The sequence below is a fragment of the Bison bison genome, unplaced genomic scaffold (genome assembly GCF_000754665.1).
Source record: "Bison bison bison isolate TAMUID 2011002044 unplaced genomic scaffold, Bison_UMD1.0 scf7180017864141, whole genome shotgun sequence".
NCBI lineage: Eukaryota > Metazoa > Chordata > Mammalia > Artiodactyla > Bovidae > Bison > Bison bison.
The window spans coordinates 5,161,010-5,180,416 of NW_011494713.1; the positions used below are offsets into that span (position 1 = coordinate 5,161,010).

Here is a 19,407-nt window from a genome sequence, read left to right on the forward strand (position 1 = left end):
TAAGTCGCTTCAGTTGTGTCCGACTCTGTACAACCCATAGACGGCAGCCCACCAGGCTCCCCTCACTGGGATTCTCCAGGCAAGAACACTGGAGTGGGTTGCCATTTCCTTCTCCAATGCATGAAAGTGAAAAGTGAAAGGGAAGTTGCTCAGTCGTGTCCGACTCTTAGCTACCCCATGGACTGCAGCCTACCAGGCTCCTCTGTCCATGGGATTTTCCAGGCAAGAGTTCAAGAGTGCACCACTGCACCACTGCACTATTTTAGTGCAAATGCACAAAAGGAAAATGACCCCTAGAATTAGGGCAAGTTTGACTACTCGGAGACTTGGGTTCAAGCCCTAGCGCCGCCGCTTGTTGACGGCATACCCTCCAAGCTTCACTTGAAAAACACAGGTTCACTTGAACCAGCCAGCGGAATCAGGGCCACAAGGGGCGCTCTGGAGCACAGTTGGAAAGTCACTGGTTGACTCTCCTTTCTCAGCTGTCTAACTCTGGTGTGTTGTTTTTTACCCATCTGGTCCTCAGTTTTTACCCATCTGGTCCTCAGTTCCCTTATCCTTATCTGTTAGATGGGGCAATACTTCTACCTGCTCTGCCCTCTTTGCCCAGCTCTTCCCATTGAGGCTCTTTCTAGACAGAGGGTGTGAAAAACTTTTGTAAACTGTGATGCACTGAAAAAAAAAATGTTACTATAAACGAGTGAGGTTGCTTGCCGGGGTCGTCCAGCTAGGGACCGGTATAACAAAGGCGGGAGTAGGGTTGACCCATGGTCAGATGTGACCCGGACTTTGAGTACTAGAGTTGGGGCAAACCGAGAGCTTGGTCGTCTTAGACTGAACTCCCCTTTCCCATCTCAGGGCCCTTTTGGGGCATCGTGGCCCCTTCTATGCTGCAGGACCGGGTGAGCAGCTCCGGATGCTCTGTAATCGGCTGCGGGGAGTCCCTAAGCTGCCCGAGGTTTTCCCAGGCCCCTTCCCCTGGCAGGGCCGCTTACAGGACTCCCTTCCCCACGCACAGGAGTGGAGCGACTACAAGCTGCGCTGGAACCCGGTCGATTTCGGCAACATCACATCCCTCCGCGTCCCTTCGGAGATGATCTGGATCCCAGACATAGTCCTCTACAACAAGTAGGAAGCGGCTGGGGTCCTGGGACACTGAGCCTGCGACGGGCGGGTAACTTGGTGCTGGGCTGCGTTGGCCTTGAGAGGCGCGCCCCCTCGTGGCCCAGCTGCGTTGCCTTCCTCGCAAACTCCTGCTTTTCTCGATGCTCCACCTTGTCTCTTGATTCTCTTCTTTCATTTCACGCTTTCACTCATGCACCCCAAGTTTACTGAGCACCTACTATATATCCGTGCCTGCGCTCTGCTAGTGGGACACAGATTTGCCAACACTGAATATTGTTTGAAAAATGCGGTTGATGCAGGCTGTGAAAACAATGCCTAAGGGTGGGAGTTTTGCAGGATGACATGATTGTTGGAACAGGTAAGCAGCATCTCCCAGTAGCACCCTTGAAAGGAGCGAAAGTGACATTTAAAAATATTATTTATAGTTGCCTTGTATTCAGAACCAAAAAAGACCAGTCTTTGAGTGTAAGGACTGGAAGTTCTCCAGGGGATCTTCCTGACCCAGGTTCACTGGGTCTCCTGCATTAGCAGGCAGATTCTTTATTATCTGAGCCCCAAAAGAAGCCCCAAAACAAAAGGCAGGGGAATTTAAAGAGAGCCCCAGAGAACCAGGTCGGTTTTTTTTTTTTTAATAGAAGATATAAAGAACTATAACTTAATTTATGTTTCAGTTCAGTTCAGTCGCTCAGTCGTGTCCGACTCTTTGCGACCCCATGAATCGCAGCACTCCAGGCCTCCCTGTCCATCACCAGCTCCCGGAGTTCACTCAGACTCACGTCCATAGAGTCAGTGATGCCATCCAGCCATCTCATCCTCTGTCATCCCCTTTTCCTCCTGCCCCCAATCCCTCCCAGCATCAGAGTCTTTTCCAAAGAGTCAGCTCTTCTCATGAGGTGGCCAAAGTACTGGAGTTTCAGCTTTAGCATCATTCCTTCCAAAGAACACCCAGGGCTGATCTCCTTTAGAATGGACTGGTTGGATCTCCTTGCAGTCCAAGGGACTCTCCAGAGTCTTCTCCAACACCACAGTTCAAAAGCATCAATTCTTTGGCACTCAGCCCTCTTTATAGTCCAACTCTCACATCCATACATGACCACTGGAAAAACCATAGCCTTAACTAGACAGACCTTTGTTGGCAAAGTAATGTCTCTGCTTTTCAATATGCTATCTAGGTTGGTCATAACTTTTCTTCCAAGGAGTAAGCGTCTTTCAATTTCATGGCTGCAGTGACCATCTGCAGTGATTTTGGAGCCCCCAAAATAAAGTCTGACATTGTTTCCACTGTTTCCCCATCTATTTCCCATGAAGTGATGGGACCATTCGTTTCCTGAATGTTGAGTTTTAAGCCAACTTTTTCACTCTCCACTTTCACTTTCATCAAGAGGCTTTTTAGTTCCTCTTCACTTTCTGCCATAAGGGTGGTGTCATCTGCATATCTGAGGTTATTGATATTTCTCCCAAAACTCAGCAGTGGCCACAGGACTGGAAAAGGTCAGTTTTCATTCCAATCCCAAAGAAAGGCAATGCCAAAGAATGCTCAAACTACCGCACGATTGCACTCATCTCACACGCTAGTAAAGTAATGCTCAAAATTCTCCAAGCCAGGCTTCAGCAATACGTGAACCGTGAACTTCCAGATGTTCAAGCTGGTTTTAGAAAGGCAGAGGAACCAGAGATCAAATTGCCAACATCTGCTGGATCATCGAAAAAGCAAGGGAGTTCCAGAAAAACATGGCTTTATTGACTATGCCAAAGCCTTTGACTGTGTGGATCATAATCAACTGTGGAAAATTCCTCAGGAGATGGGAATACCAGACCATCTGACCTGCCTCTTGAGAAACCTATATGCAGGTCAGGAAGCAACAGTTAGAACTGGACATGGAACAACAGACTGGTTCCAAATAGGAAAAAGAGTACCTCAAGGCTGTATATTGTTACCCTGCTTATTTAACTTATATGCAGAGTACATCATGAGAAACAGTGGGCTGGAAGAAGCACAAGCTGGAATCATTTATGTTTAGTAGCCAGTAATTATTTATTTAGAAGTCAAGAACTGAAAATTAAGAGATGTTTGGCATGATATTTGTCTAAGAATGTTTTCTAAAGTGGGGTTCCAGAAAGCACTAGTCCCTGGAGATATGACTAGGTATGAAAAATAGTTTTGTGGTCAAATAATTCTAGATAACCTTGTATGTCATTAAAACCCCTTTGGCACCCCATCTCTAGTCCTTTGGAAAATGTCATTATAAATGTTGTTAGAAGTTGGACAGACAAGACACCCCTTGAGCCCAGCATTTCCCAATTCGTATGACCCAAATTTGGAAAAAGATATTTTTAAACAATAGAATAAAGGGAAACATTCAATTCTGAAGTTTGGTGTCCTTAGATGGGTCAGGAAGATGACAGTGACCCCTTTACACTGCCCAGCCCCAATCAGGTCCAGAGCCCTTTCATCTGAGCCATCTCTGTAAACACACATTCGGCAGGGATTATCTGCACTGTCTCACACTGCCACTGTTAGAGCACTCAGCTTACTCAGGATCCCTCTAGTTTCTACTTCTCGTTTCTGGCAGAGAGCAGGAGCAAAGTCCTCGCATCAGCTAGGGCCTGGAGTTTTAGGATTGCCAATAAGGCCAGTGTTACCTGATTATAACAGGAAGTTCCTTTGATAGAACAAAAGTTCAAATCAAATTCTTACAGACATTTGAAGAAAGGTCTTTCCTCCAGCCAAACCCTCCACTTCAGGTTAAGAAGACCCGGGACAGTGTTTGGTTCTTTCCTCAAAATAGGGGCCCATGGTGCCATCTAGTGGTCATTGAGTATGATGTCTTCAAAAATTAAACTTGCCCTCATCAGTTTGCACCTCCTTTTCAAAATTCCGGTTTCCAATCGGCTTAAGTCTCTAGCCTGGAACTACTGCAAGGGAAAGAAGTGTCTCTTCCTGTGTATACTGGTTCACCTGCTTTTAGGATTGACTGTGGAAACTGCGGAGGGAAGTATGGCCCATTTGCCCCACTTTGCAGGGGCATTCAGGGACTCAGGATCCCAGGAAGCCCAACTGGACTGGTCACCGCTGTTCCAGTGTCACCAGCATCCTTATGGGCCCTTGGATGGGTAGCCTCAGGATGCTGCTGGCCTCCTCTCTCACCACCCCCACCTAGGACCCACCCTGCCCCCAACTCACCGTCCAGCAGTTCCCCTAGCCCAAGCATAGTCTGTGAGCCATAGCCTTTCATCCTCCATTCCTTGTTCCACGGAAGCTCTGCTGGTCCATTCTCCACCCCAGCTTTCTGCCAGATCCTACCATCCATCCATCAAGGCTTTGCTAAAATGGCAGCTTGCTCACCGGAAGGGAGCTCCCCCCAATAGTTCTTGGGGAGCACTCTGACTCTGGCCTCCTAATCCTGTTGCCAAACTGCCTCCCTTGTACTGTAGATGTTCGAGGCTCATCTTTTCCTTGTGGTTCCCTCAGGGCAGGCGTAAGTCTCCCATCCCATCCCCCCAACAGCCCCTATAGTGGCCCTGGTGGGGGCAGCTGACTCAAATATGGCTGTTAACTGGATGGATTCCTCCTTCATCAGCAAAATTATCAGGTCTATGCTGAGGAAGAAACTAAAATCCCAGGTAGAAAAGACAAGACCTCCAGCAGAGGGGCTTCATCACCACCTGCGGCAGATGGTGGGGGGATATAGTAAAAAAACAACCAGGGTGGCTCAGCGGTAAAGAATCTGCTTGCCAATGCAGGAGACAGAGGAAATGGGTTCAATCCCTGAGTCCCCCGGAGAAGATCCCCTGGAGAAGGAAATGGCAGCCCACTCCAGTATCTTGCCCGGGAAATCCCATGGACAGAGGAGCTTGGGTGGCTCCAGTCCATGGGGTTGCAGCACAATTACCCTAAAATATTAAATGAATACAAACAGGCCATCAAACTATGTATATACCCTATGATCACAAATATATAAAAATTCTATATGTGTTGTCTAGATGATGATCAAATATATGTGATATATATATATATATATATATCATCAACAGCAGTGATTATTTTAAAAATTCTTGGTACTTTCCTATATTCTTCAGAATTCCTACTTTTGTAGCTAAGAAGATGGTGTTTGAAAGACAACTCAGGTAGCTCTAGCTGTCTGTGTGCTCAAGAGTCTTGCTTCTTCAAGTCCCAACAACCCGGTGTGGTCTGGCTGTGTTATTGGGGTCCCCCTGCTGGTAGTTATCTGGAGTAGCCTGGGTTGGGCAGCTGGGGTGCCCCAGCCCCCCGCCCCCCAATGCCTCTCCTCTCCTCAGTGCAGATGGGGAGTTCGTGGTGACCCACATGACCAAGGCCCACCTCTTCTCCTCGGGCCTGCTGCACTGGGCACCGCCCGCCATCTACAAGAGCTCCTGCAGCATCGACGTCACCTTCTTCCCCTTTGACCAGCAGAACTGCAAGATGAAGTTTGGCTCCTGGTCGTACGACAAGGCCAAGATCGACCTGGTGCAGATGGAGCAGACGGTGGACCTGAAGGACTACTGGGAGAGCGGCGAGTGGGCCATCGTCAACGCCACGGGCACCTACAACACCAAGAAGTACGACTGCTGCGCCGAGGTCTACGCCGACGTCACCTACTACTTCGTCATCCGGCGCCTGCCCCTGTTCTACACCATCAACCTCATCATCCCTTGCCTGCTCATCTCCTGCCTCACCGTGCTCGTCTTCTACCTGCCCTCCGACTGCGGCGAGAAGATCACCCTGTGCATCTCTGTGCTGCTCTCACTCACCGTCTTCCTGCTGCTCATCACCGAGATCATCCCGTCCACCTCGCTGGTCATCCCGCTCATCAGCGAGTACCTGCTCTTCACCATGATCTTCGTCACCCTGTCCATTGTCATCACCGTCTTTGTGCTCAATGTCCACCACCGCTCCGCCAGCACCCACAACATGCCCCACTGGGTGCGGGTGGCCTTTCTGGGCTGTGTGTCCCGGTGGCTTCTGATAAGCCGGCCCTTGCCACCCTTGGAGCTCCGAGACACTCCGGATCTGAAGCCCTGCCCCTCCTATCACTGGCTGGAGACCAACGTGGATGTGGAGGAGAGAGAGGAGGAGGAGGAGGAGGAGGAAGGCAGATGGGTGTGTGTGGGTCCTTCGTCCCCCTCCGTGGGCGTCTACACCCGTGGCAGTCTGCACCCAGTGGCCTCGGGTCCCAGGGCAGAGGCTCAGGTGCCGGAGGGCGGGGTCCTGCTGTCCCCTCGTGTACAGAAGGCCCTGGAGGGTGTGCACTATATTGCTGATCACCTGCGGGCTGAGGATGCTGATTCCTCGGTGAGTGGGGACTGGGGGAGGGTCCCTCCCCTGGGTGACTCTGCCAGCCTAGAATGGAACCACTCCCCCTCCCCCAAGGGTGTTAGCTGGCACCACCCCAGTCTCCTCCATAAGGACCAACTCCCTTAGTCATGGCTTTGGAATCTGGAATACATTGTGATGGAGAACAGCTGGCTGGCCACTCTTATGACATTTATTGGCAGCACAGCAGTAAAGGCTGTCCCAGCTCAGCTTAACTGGGAGGCAGCAGGACAGAGGAGGAGGGGTCCCCCACGCCATCCTCACGCCAGCCACTTCCCACCAGTGACCCTAGGTGGGTGGACGGGGATGAGCGGAGGCGGACGGAGGGAATTCATCAGGAGATCCTCCAAAACCGGCCTGCTCCTTTGTCCTGGTGGGCTCCCCTTCCTTGTCCTTGTCCTGGGCTCTGGTCACTTTGTCAACTTCACTATTCACCCACAAACCCTGAGGAGCTTGGGTGGGCCAAGTGGGTTCCCATTCACCCCACCCCTGCTGTGTTCTGCATATTAGGTGACAAGGCCACTGCCCAGGGTCACAGAATTCTTCTCACCAACCTTGGTAAGGATGAAAGGCCAGGAGGTTATGACTGGGTGGCCTTGTTGAGTAGATAAGAAAAATTAATTATTATCTAATCTGGAGGCACCTGGCTGGGCTGTGAGCCCCAATCCCACGAAACCCTCAACCCTCACTGCATATACCCCCTGCTAGCCTTCTCTGGGCCATACCCTCACCTACCTTCCCAGTGGCTGGGTGAGTGGTTGGGGAGGCAACTGTGGGGGAAACCAAGTCTTCACTGTTTTGCAACTTCTGAGTGTCGTGCTGAAAATCACTCTCCTCCAGGGAGGGTTCATGCCCCTGGGTGATTCTAGAACCTTCTGTGTCCCTCTAACTCCCATAACCTGGAACTTGAGAGCCCATGGAAAGGCTCTGGGCTATTGTCATAAGGGTGGGATAGGGTGGAAATCACTAAGTGAGGGTTATTTGAGTCTTGAGACATCTTTGTCGTCCCTGCCCCCTCCACTGCCTTAGCGTCCCAAGGTCTCAGTGGGGTTGCCACTGCCCCCAGCACCAACCTCACAGGGGCTGCGTGGATGGGTCACTTCCCCTTTCACTGTGCACCCATCTCCCCCTGCAGGTGAAGGAAGACTGGAGGTACGTGGCCATGGTCATTGATAGGATATTCCTCTGGTTATTTATCCTCGTTTGCTTCCTGGGGACTGTCGGACTCTTCCTCCCTCCCTTCCTGGCTGGAATGATCTGACGTCACATCTCCTGCTCTGGCCTAGAGGTGGCATGGCTGACTGTCGTTCCCTGCTGCCACCTCTGGAGTTCGCCTTTGGGGTCAATGCCATCCGACTGCAGGTGTCTCTCCATGGTGGACGTCTTCTTAGAATGCTTCACTTGACATTTTTATACTATGTGCTGAGAATCTGCTGGGTACAGAGCCCTGTTTGGGTTTTAGGAGTTGGGCGAGGAGGAACTTGCTTTACCATGTTACCATGGTAAAGAGAGTTACCACGTGGTGAGGACGATGTGAAGATGGTGACGTGGTGATAAGATGCTCCTGGAATGCAAGAGGGATGGGAGGGCCAAATTGGGGGACCCAGGGGGTGGCATGGGTCCATGTGAGGAGGCTCAGACATCAAAGGAGGGATGTGTGGGGTGAGGGTGCCTCAGGGGACAGGTAGCTCAGGTGCCCACCCTTTCCACACCTCCACATGCTCTCCCTGACACTCCAGGGAAAGCTGGCCACTGCAGGCCCAGTCCACCTGCCTCAGTTCATTCCAAGAACCAACCCCCTGGGGGTCATTCTTATTTCTGACCCCTCCTGCTCTGTGGATGCAGCCCCAGCCCCGCTACCCCTCCTCCCACCTCTCCTGAAGCAGGGATGCTCCCAGCCTTGACCTCCTGATATAGAGATGCTCCTTCTGGTTAATCCATCTCCCAACCAACTTGCAAATGAGGAAAGAGAGCAAATAAAGCCGCAGTCACTGCTCAGGCAGCTGGGACCCCTCTCCAGCCCCCCAGAGCCCTGGTTTCGTGGATGGCAGCTGGGAGGGTGCATTGGCTTTTCTTTGTGGCAGTGGAAGGGCTGTCTAGGTCCCCACTGGAAAGCCGCCCTCGGGTCAGGCACTGGGGCGAAGGGCTGGAGCACACAGGTACCTGACCCCACCACAACCCTGGCTTTACCTGTACCCTGGGGGTTGAGCCCTGGCTTCTTTTAGCTTTTTGATCTCTGCCCAACACAGCACAATCGATTCCTTGCAGGGCCTCAGAAGGCCAAACAAAAAAAACAATCAAACCACAAAGCAAATGGTACAATTTTAATTCATCCACAAGTCAAATATAAAGGAGATAAAAGAGTGCTCTGCACAAACACAAGAGAGGGAGGGAGACAGGGCGTGGACGAGAGAAGGGGAGAGAAAAGACAAGTAAGAAAAGGCAGTAAGAAAAGAGAAGGAAGGGGCCAGGGAGGGAAGAAAAGCAAGGGGGCGAGGAATGCAGAAGGCGTCCAGGTCCAGTGTGGCCTTGTTTCTCCCCTCCTCCCCTCTCTTCGTGTGGAGGACACAGCCTCCTGGGCGCCAACTCCCAATAGCTTGTCCCTTGACCGTCCCAGGCCCGCTCCGGCCCTCAGTGGGGCACACGGCTGTCGGTCGAGACCAGACTCACATTAAATAAATTCCAATATACACTGTACAAGAAGGCCAGGTCCATCCCTCATGGCACCAGCCACCGGCGTCCCCACTGAAAACCCCTGTCCGCCCCTCCCTCTGTGCATGGGGTTAGGGGAGGGGACCTCCGTGGGTGGAGGAGGAAGGAGAAGGACTAGCTTGGTTCCCCAATCGGCCTGCCCTGTCCCTGCGTAAAGCCATCTTGGCCACAGGGGACTGCCATGTGACCCCCTTGGGCCAGGCAGGAGTGGCTGGTGGGCAGCAGCAGTGCTCCCTCGGAGCCTCTTTGTAACCCCTTGGTGTCCTGCAGCCCCGAGTCCCCTCTGTCCAGCTGCGGCCTGGGGAGCACAGTCTGGGAGTAGGGTGGGGGAGAGGGGTCGTGCAAAACGGCAAGGGAAGAAGGACCCCTCTCGGCCTTCCCTCCCCAAGTGGGCCCACGGGACCGAAGGCGAGGCAGGGGCAGGGGCAGGGGCAGGGAGGGGCGGGCGGGTGGGGCGGAGACGCGGGCGGGGGGCGCCGCCCTCTTCACTCTGCCAGTGGGCGGGCCAGGTTGGCCAGGACCTTGGCTTGGTCCACGGCGTCCAGCAGGTTCTTGGCGTCCACGGCCAGCGTGTGGGAGGCGGTGAGCATCTGCCGCTTGCACTCCTCACTCAGGGAAGTCACGGCGTTCTGCTGGGCTAGTCGCATCTTATTGATGAGCTCCGCCAGGTCCTTGTTGAGCAGTTTCTGGGTCCCCTCGATCTGCAGGAAGAGCACATGGGAGGGGCTGGGACCCTGAGGGGCTGCCAAGTCCAGGCCCGGAGGACAGGGAAGCCCCACAGAGGTCCACCTCGGTGCTGGCCCAGGAAGGTGGGGCTGGGGGGAGGGGCCGGGGGGGGGGGCAGGTCTGACCCAGCCCTGGGCTGAGTCCAAGGCCCGTGCTGGTTGGAGCCAGGTCGTCTAGGACAAACACTGCAGGCACCCCAGGCCCCAACCTGCCCAAGTCAGCCCCCTCTGATCCAGCCCCACAAACATCCCCTCCCTGGCAAAATGCCTGGGTGCTGGCCTGACACGGAGTGAATGGAGAGAAGTCAAGTGCCTCCACACAGCTGTTAATTCTCTACAATCACATCAGTAGATCACGGACTGCGGTCTGGGCTGTAAGGTTTTATTAACCACTATATCCTGGTATCTAGTGCACTGCTGAACAAAGACTTGGCACTCAAGAGATATTTATCAAGTGAAAGAAAAGACTGGGCCTTCACTGCCCAGGTGCGGCGCTCTCATGCCAGACGTGACCAACCTGGAGGGTGCTCCGCTGGGCTGCCGCAGCCACCTTGAAGAAACCTGGGAAGTGCCCAGGCCCCCCTGCCCTGTCCTGCCTGTCTTGAGTGGTCAAGATGGTGGAGACAGTGGTGGGACACAGGGGGTCAGCTGTGTGTCACACTGCTGACCACTAGGAAGTGGTAGCTCAAGTTATAGCCTGGCAGGGGGTGTGGGGGTCTGTGACTGGGTTTCCAGACAAAACCAACAAATGCTCAGAGGCACTGCCTCTATTTCTAGTCCCATGGTAACAAATTACCACACAGTGGCTTAAAATAAGGCAGATTTATGCTTTTACAGTTCTTGGGGGTCACAAGTCTGGAATGGGTCCCCTGGGGCCAATGTCCAGGTGATGGCAGAGCTAAGTTCCTTCTGCCAGAAGGGGAACTTCCTTCTTCCAGGGGAGAATTTGTTCCCTGCCTTTTCCAGCTTCACATGGCTGCTGCCTTCTTCGGCTTGTGGATCCTTCCAGCAATGGCCTCATTCCAACCTCTGCTTCTGTTATCCCATCTCCTTCTCTGACTCTTATGAAACAAGCCTCTGCTTCCACCTCCTTCTTACAAGGACCCTTGTGACTACATTGGACCCACTTGGATAATCCGGCATAACTTTCTCATCTGAAGATCCTTAACTTAATCACCTGCAATGTCCTATTTGTCATGTAAGGTCACATAGACACAGGCTCTGAGGACCCAGACATCCTTTTTCTGGTTGTTGTTCAGTTGCTAAGTCACGTCTGACTCTTTGTGACCCCATGGACTGCAGCATGCCAGGCTCCCCTGTCTTCCACTGTCTCCCAGAGTTTGCTCAAACTCATGTCCATTGAGTCGCTGATGCTATCTAACCATCTCATCCTCTGCTGCCCGCTTCTCCTTTGCCTTCAATCTTTCCCAGAATCCGGGTCTTTTCCAGCTATCTTATGGGGGTGTATTCTTCTGCCTACCACTGGCACCATCTCAAGATAGAGCACTGGCACTCCCGTTTTGGTTTTCAGTGGTTGCTTCTCATTTAAATAAAGAAAATTAGATTACACGATCAATTGAAGAAAACTTAACTCCTATTTCTGTGACACACTCACCTTGACCTTAGTAAGAAGGGTGACTAGACAGAGAGTCATGGACAGGATGGGGCTAAAAAGGAGTATGTGTGTCCTCCTTTGCCTGTCCTCAGGCATTAAGAAGTCACTGCCACGATCTGAGACCTAAACTAGGAAATTTGCCCCAGAAAGCCGGTGAGGTCCCTGGGTTCCAACTCCGCTCCCTAGTGGTACCTGCAAGGATATACAGTGCAGAGCCACCTGCTGAAGTCTCACAGAGGAGATGGGGCTGCCCAGGTGGCCCTTCTGGGTCTCCTGTTGAAACACACCTGGAGCAGGATAAGGGGGCAAGGGACAGTGGATGACACCGAGACACTCACCTCTGTCCGTGAAGACGACGGCAAGGAGGGCAGGAGGTCATCCACGCTGCCGATGAGCTTCCGCAGGGTCAGGCCCACATTCTGGGAGAGAGAGGGGTGGGTGGCTGTCACCCTTTGCCTTTTTTTTTTAAAGTCTTTATTGAATTTGTTACAACATTACTTCTGTTTTATGTTTTGGTTTTTTTGGTCCCAAGGCATGTGGGAATCTTAGCTCCCCGACCAGGGATTGAACCTGCATTCCCTGTACTGGAAGGTGAAGTCTTAACCACTGGACTGCCAGGGAAGTCCCACCCTTTGCTTTTTGAGAAAGCCACGTTTCCCTTGAGAAGAGCCCTCCTGGAATGGTGCCTGCCTTCCGAGGCTACCTGGAACTAACTTCTCTTTGACAACCTTGCTCTAATGGTGTCTAATTGGGCAGACTGGGAAGCTCAGCCCCTCCCACGTCCTTCCAGGGATGGGCTGAGTGGCCTCCATCCCCTCAGTCCACGGCTCCTCCCTGGCTCTCACCTTCACCACCACCACGTAGCCCTCGGGAGGCAGCTGGCAGAGCTCATTCTTGAGATCCAGCACGGCCCGCACCAGCTCCATGACGTTGAGGTACACCAGGTCGTCGGTCCGATCCAGGTTGGCTGTGGGCTGGATGGACTGTGGCGGGGAGAGGAGGAGGAGAAGCAGGTGGCCGGAGGGGAGGGTGGCGAGTCAGAGGGACACACTGTTCTTTCCTGGGCATGCACTAGTGGTGCCAACTCAGCCACCAAGACGTTTCTCTGAAGTAATAGTGCCTGGTCCTGGGGGGCCTCCTTCCCTTCTGCTTCTGGGGCAATGGTTCTTATGTGAGAGTCTGCCTGGGTGTCTTAAAAAAGTGCTGGTGGACAGCAAAGCAACTGAACCATCACCTGGGCGTGGGGGCCAGGCACTGTCAAAGCTCTCAGAGGATTCTCATGGGCTTCCAAGGCTGAGAACTGCTGCTCCAGAGTGAAGAAAGCAGCAGCTACCCCAGAACACGAGGGTTCAGGGAGCCAATGGGGGTCCACATCTCCTGTTCCTTGGGACAGGTGAGCTTTCCTCCAGGTCAGGGTCGGGGCTGGTTTTACCCCTGCTTTTTTTTTTTTTTTAATGAATTAGCTGTGTGGCTTTAATTAGCTGAGAAGGCACTTGCCTTCTCTGGGCCTCAGCTATATAATGAGGATACAGGACTCGATTCTTTCTGTGGGCCTCTGCAGTCTTTGCAGTCCAGGCCTTGAGTCTTGTGGGGCCCTGATTCCAATCCATTACCAGCTTCAGCAGAGCCAGCACATACCTGTGCGCCGAGCCGTGGTGGTTTCTGCGGGGGGGCTGTGAACTCCGCTGCAAAGGGAAGGGACAATGAGTAAGGGATGTCCTCAGCACCCTGACCCCTCCCTTCATAGGTGCTGATGACCAAGCCCAGCCCTTCTCCACTATTACCAGGAGACCCCAGGGAAATGGGACCTGAAACCCAGGACAATGGAAAGTCACCTCTGGTCTCCCTGATCCTCTGTATGCAGGGACAGGCACTATGTCCATTTCAAAGACAGAAAAAGCCATAGTCCCGGTGGAGATGGAGTGATGGCAGTGGGTGTTCCAGTATACCAGGGCCTGAGACGCTGACCTTGATTGTCATGAGGGAGAAACCTGCTCTGAAGGCAGCAGGTGACCCTGGAGCCTCACCCAGTGGGTGCAACAGCCACCGGTGTGGTAGATTTGTGAAGCTTCCCTATTGTCTGCTTTGTCCATCTGGGGGTCAAGGAAGTGAACTGCTAGAAGCATGCTGTTCTCTGGCCACTCTGATGAACAAAGACACACAGGCCGCGTGGGACTGCTTGGAGCAACAGTCAGAAGCCCTGATTCCACTTTCAACTCTTCCCCCAGAGTGGGTCGAGACTAGGGCAGCTCACTGACAGGCCCCGGGCCTTAAGTTTCATCTGTCAAGTAGGAGGGTTCACTTAGAAGGGCCCTGCAGGAGCCAGATGCCTGGGCTCAAATCTAGGCCCTGCTAATCACTAGCTGTGGAGAAGGCAATGGCATCCCACTCCAGTACTCTTGCCTGGGAAATCCCATGGGCGGAGGAGCCTGGTGGGCTACAGTCTATGGGGTCGCTAAGAGGCGGAAAAGACTGAGCGACTTCACTTTCACTTTTCACTTTCATGCATTGGAGAAGGAAATGGCAACCCACTCCAGTGTTCTTGCCTGGAGAATCCCAGGGACGGGGGAGCCTGGTGGGCTGCCGTCTACGGGGTTGCATAGAGTCAGACACGACTGAAGCGACTTAGCAGCAGCTGCAGCAATCACTAGCTGTGTGACATTGGGTAAGTCACTTGCCCTTCCTGTGTATGTTTCATGTCCTTTGTAAAATGGGCATGATGATACATTGTACCTATTGCATAGGAAGGACTGCTGTGGGGTTTAAACTGACATTTTAAAGCAACTTGGGCCAGTGCTTGTCATTGTCTTTGGTGGCTGCCATGGTCACCATCACCATCATCATCAGCCTCATTCCCCTAGGATGGTGATGAAGAGCCTGGCTCACTGCAGGACTGGGATCTGGGAACCTTTGCAGCAAAGTTTGCACCAGGACAATACAAAGAAATGATATGGGACTAAAAATAGCTGTGTGCATGCCGCAGTTGGGGCAAATTCTGGACCAAAAGATACAAAAAAGACAAAAAAGAAACCCAAAATAAAACCCAAGAACCATTTCTGAAGAGCCAGGAGCAAAAAACTGGGTGTTGGGAGCAAAAGCAGGGTACCCCTGCATGCCCCACTGCACGCACCATCACAGAGGGGTGGGCAAACCACCTAAGCCACTCCTATCCACACCCCATATAAGGAATGAACTCGCCCCTGCCTCTGGGAGCAAGCAAGGGAGCCTGTTTTCACTTCCTCCTGCAGCCTGCAGTGCAGGAGCCCCAATAAACTTTGCTTAAATTTCCTGTCAGGCCTCTAGTCAGTTTCTGTTAATTGGGAAAGGCCAAAGATCCTGCCAGGTAACACTCCCTCCCTGCCTTTCAGGGAGGCTCCTGGAAAGACCCTGGGGAGGGGCAGGGGTGGGTGGGAAAGTCAGTTGGCCCCGCCCTCTTCTTGCTTCCGTTCAGCTGGCCCCGCCCTCTTTCTTTCTTCCCTTCCTGGGGCCGAGGGAAGAGAAGAGTCACTTGGGAGAGATGCCATGGCGCTACTTTAGAGCTTCCGATAGAGTGGGTGGGAGACAGGAAGGATCACCAAGTCCTCCACATAAATGCAGCAGCAGAGAGGCGGGAACAGGAGCCATGACGCGAGATGGGTGGGAGGCAGCAGTCGGAGCACAGGCTGGAGGTGGAGGATAGGAGGTGGTGTATATTGACTCCCAAACTGGGCCTCTCTGCACACTCTGAACTCAGGACAGATGTTTCTTTCTATGGCAAATACACTCCGTTTGCTCTCTGCAAGGGGCAGGGAAGGCGGCTGCACACAAGATGCCACGCCCGGGGACATTCCCGCCAAGAGGAAGGGTGCTCACTTACTGTAGCCGGCCTCCTTCTCTGGGGTCTGGAAGGAAGGAAAGAGAAGAGGTCACTGGTGCAGCTCTGGGGGCCATCCACATCCCCCCTTAGCTTGTTCCCGTCCCCCTTGAGTGTCTGAGAGGTTTGGAGGTCATAGAGGCAGGGGGACCTGGGGACTCCCTGACTGGAAGTGACTTGGGGAGGGGGCGGCTTGTGCCAGAGCGGGGTGGCGCTAAGAGTACAGATCAAGTGTGAGCTCAGCAAGGAGACTCCAAGATCAGAGTGAAATGGAAAAAGGTGCTCTCGTGATGAGAGGCAGAGAGGGCGAGGTGGGCAGGTGTGGAGTCGGAGGTCCCACTAACTACCCTACAAGCCCTCCCTCCAGGTAGAGTGCTCTCCCGGTGACTCACCAACGGGGACTTGTCGTTCATGTAAACCATGGGGTCCTGCAGAGGGGGAAAATAAATCAGAGGACTTAGGATTCTATAACCAAAAACTCCAAGGATGCCTGGAGAGCAGTTCACTCCAGCCAGGTGGGGAGCCGAAAGGGGACAAGATGGCATGGATCTCTCCCAGGGGAGCACGGTTATCAGAACGCGTTCAGGGGCTTCCTGGCTGGCTCAGCAGTAGAGAGTCCACCTGCCAATGCAGGAGACACCGGTTTGATCCCTGGTCTTGGAGGATTCCACATGCTGCGGAGCAACTAAGCCCATGCACCACAACTACTGAGGTTGTGCTCTAGAGCCTGTGAGCCGCAACTACTGAAGCCCAAGCTCCCAAAAGCTTGTGCTCTGCAACAAGAGAAGCCACTGCCATGAAAAGACTGGGCATCGCAAATGTAGAGTAGCTTGCCACAACTAGAGAAAGGCCCGTGTGCAGAAACGAAGACCCAGCACAGCCAAAAATAAAAAAAATAAGTAAAATTATTTAAAAAAAGGTGTCCAGCAGTGGTGTCGGGGCATGTCCTCTCCCTCCCCTTGCTGGGCTTTCTCCTCACCAGGGCTTTCTCCTCCTGCCTCAGCCACTGGTAATCTTCCACCATCTGCTTCTGCTGCTTGTCCAGGAGTTGACGCATCTTGAGCCTCTCGGCCTCCCACAGCTGCTGGGCCTCCTCCCGGCTGCTGGGCCGGACGAAGTCCTCCTCCTGGGAGCACAGCAGAGGACACAGTCAGCCCAGTCTCCGGACCCAGGGAGGACAGTCCTCTGGAGAGCCTTGTGGGAGCCACACGCCTTGGCCTCACTGGCCTCAGATCTGCAGCCATCTATGCAGATGGTTATTACTGTTGGCTCCATCAACCCCAGTCACATGCAGTGTGTCTGTGAAATGCTGAATCGCAGGGCATAGAGTTTAACAGGTACTGGTTTCAAATCGTCATGTGATCCGTTAGTACCATTTTATTTTCAAGTGACTGTCCTAATATTATTTTCTCAGTTGGTATGTGTCATGGCTGCAGTCACTGAATTTACACTTAGGAATGCAAAGCCAGCCCTCTGGGAGGCCTTGAGTGCTTAGCTAAAACCGAGATGGCAGGTCTGGAAGCTTCAAGGAGCAGTGGTGTGTGGTCCCCCAAAGCTGTCCACTGAAGGGTGGAGCCTGAGAGAAGGAGCACGAGTGTGCACCCATCTGATCGTGCCTTTTTATCAAAAGATACTTGTTATTTGGGCTTCCCCATCCTAGTTATGGATGGCTCAGACAGTAAAGTGTCTGCCTGCAGTGCGGGGGACCTGGGTTTGATCCCTGGGTTGGGATGATCTTCTGGAAGAGGAAATGGCAACCCATTCCAGTACTCTTGCCTGGAAAATTCCATGGATGGAGGAACCTGGTAGGCTACAGTCCATGGGGTCACAAAGAGTCCGACATGACTGAGTGACTTAACTTTCACTTTCACTTTCTGTGGCTCAGAAGGTAAAGAATCTTTCTGCATCATTCTCTTGATTAAGAAACTAACCTGGGTTATGTCACCAAAGGCACCAAAGGTTAAAAGAGATGCATGAGCTAAGAGATAAAGTGAAGCACAAAATTTAAAGAAATAAGGATCTATGGATATGCAATAAGTGGTTCCTCTCCTGAGTTTTATTAATCTAACCCCATTTCAACTCATTTGTGGGGCTTTGGACCTATTCATAGTTCTCCCTGTTATTTCTCCCTGCATGTTTCCCTTTCCTATTATTTCTCTTCCCTCAATCTTCCCCAGGGTTTCATTTATATAAATATCTGCTCAGTCCCTTTAAACTGGCTTGCTTTTTTCTGCTGCACAAGATTACCTGGGTCTCCTGGACATACGAGTGTTACCAGCATTCTTTTGATTGTGTAAAGCCTGGGGTGACCTTTGCTGGGGGTAGGTGACCTTTCTATGACGTTGAGGTCCGCAGGCTGCTCAGATCCCTTTCTTTGAAGTGGCCCGTTTACATACAAGTCACTTACATAAAATGCTAAAAATGATCCTCAGTCTACTTTAACAAGCCATAATCTCTGCCAAGCCTCTAAAAAAGATTATCCCCACTAAAGTCTCTAAGCAGCACAGTTTGAAAATAGTGACAGTGGTGTGTTTTTCCTAGGCTGTCGGCTACAATAACTGCTCTCAATTTCTAACAATACTTCTCCTCATAAGATGTCTTGCTGAAATAGTCCTTGTTCATTACGCTAGTCAACGACTGTTTATTGAGCAACTATTATGTGGCAGGGACAGGGTTGGGCCATGCTGGGCTGGGAAGGCAGTGATGGTTAAATACGCAGTGTCCTTCCTGTTTTCATGAGGCTATGGAACCAATTGCAGACTGGGGTTTCTCAGCCTTAGCACTGTTAACATTGGGGCCAGATGATTCCTTACTGGGGAAAGATTTCCTGTAACCTGTAGGATGCTTACAGCAACCCCACTCACTAGACGCTTACAGCACCTCCCTTGTTGTAACAAAAATGACTCCACACATTACCAAATGTCCACCCAGAGTTGACTTACTGAGTTAGACCTTATTTTAAACTAACCTGTGGACATGGTGTGCGGGAGGAGGGTGGGATGAGTTGGGAGATTGGGACTGACGGATGTGCACTGCCATGTGAAAACCAGATAACTAGTGAGAAGCTGCTGCACAGCACAGGGAGCTTGGTTCAGTGCTCTGTGATGGCCTGCAGGGTAGGATGGGGTGGGGAGGTCCAAGAAGGAGGGGATATATGTATACTGTAGCCGATTCACTTCATTGTACAACATTGTAAAGCAACTATACCTATCCCAATTAACAAATAAAAGCAAATCTCAGAACAAGACTATTTTATCATCATAGGATTGATAAAATACATAAGATTTACTTCATAAAGGCTTATGCCCCCCAAATGAAAGGATTTTAAGGCTGTAAATATCCTCAGTTAAATGCCAGCACGTGCAAACACAATGGTGTGTCTATATCAGGCTATTGACGAATCATGACAAATAGGAACTCAGTGTCAAACGTTCTGAATATGGCATTAGGAATCTCCAGGTAAGGAAAATGTATGGACTGAGGAAGACTAGAGTAGATACTGACAGGAAGAGTTTCCAGACTCAGGAGAACACTTTGTAGTTTTGAAATTGCCAAAGAAGATTCCTACCACTCGAATGTCTAGTATGCCCCAGGCTTGATCACCATCTGACCAAATATTTTAACATATATTGGTGGATGTATTCCTATGTCTTCCAATTTTCTAATAAAACTCAAGAAGCAAATGAGATTAAAAAAAAAAAAAAAAACTGGATCTCTTTAGGGCCTACTGTCCAAAATATACTTCAAGAATTTTTATCAGGCAATGGATGCTTACACTGCTGGTCATTTTTAAGAGGAATTAGACCCTTGGGGTGTTTTAAAAAGACTCTGATAAGCTGTGACCCCTTCCAGGAATTGACTCTTCATCCTGCCAGGCCTATTTCTATTGTAACTAAACAGCTCCTGCACTCATCCTAAGTTTTCCCATCATTCAATCTGGGCCCCAACTCATGCTTCTGCCTTCCTCATCCCCTGGGATCCTTCTAATTTTTCCCATCCATTGAGGCCCAACTGCAAAAAAAAAAAAAAAAAAAAAAAAAGC

General features: G+C 51.7%; 2 protein-coding genes across 4 annotated transcripts in view; one reads left to right on the forward strand and one right to left on the reverse strand.

The window, feature by feature from the left end:
• The window catches only part of CHRNA2 (cholinergic receptor, nicotinic, alpha 2 (neuronal)), a 17,509-nt gene extending 8,352 nt beyond the window's left edge, over positions 1-9,157 (forward strand). The window contains exons 5-7 of the mRNA XM_010840146.1: positions 1,019-1,128; positions 5,425-6,439; positions 7,596-9,157. Coding sequence (XP_010838448.1) covers positions 1,019-1,128; positions 5,425-6,439; positions 7,596-7,721 — 1,251 coding nt within the window. The 3' untranslated portion in view covers positions 7,722-9,157. The remainder of the gene's footprint in view (positions 1-1,018; positions 1,129-5,424; positions 6,440-7,595) is intronic.
• The window catches only part of PTK2B (protein tyrosine kinase 2 beta), a 139,738-nt gene continuing 129,098 nt past the window's right edge, over positions 8,768-19,407 (reverse strand). For all 3 annotated transcript variants that reach the window (XM_010840145.1, XM_010840143.1, XM_010840144.1), the window contains 7 exons: positions 16,345-16,491; positions 15,758-15,793; positions 15,369-15,393; positions 13,151-13,197; positions 12,358-12,495; positions 11,851-11,931; positions 8,768-9,873 (listed from right to left, as the gene is read on the reverse strand). In XM_010840145.1, the coding sequence (XP_010838447.1) occupies positions 9,658-9,873; positions 11,851-11,931; positions 12,358-12,495; positions 13,151-13,197; positions 15,369-15,393; positions 15,758-15,793; positions 16,345-16,491 (690 nt within the window). In that variant the 3' untranslated portion in view covers positions 8,768-9,657. The remainder of the gene's footprint in view (positions 9,874-11,850; positions 11,932-12,357; positions 12,496-13,150; positions 13,198-15,368; positions 15,394-15,757; positions 15,794-16,344; positions 16,492-19,407) is intronic.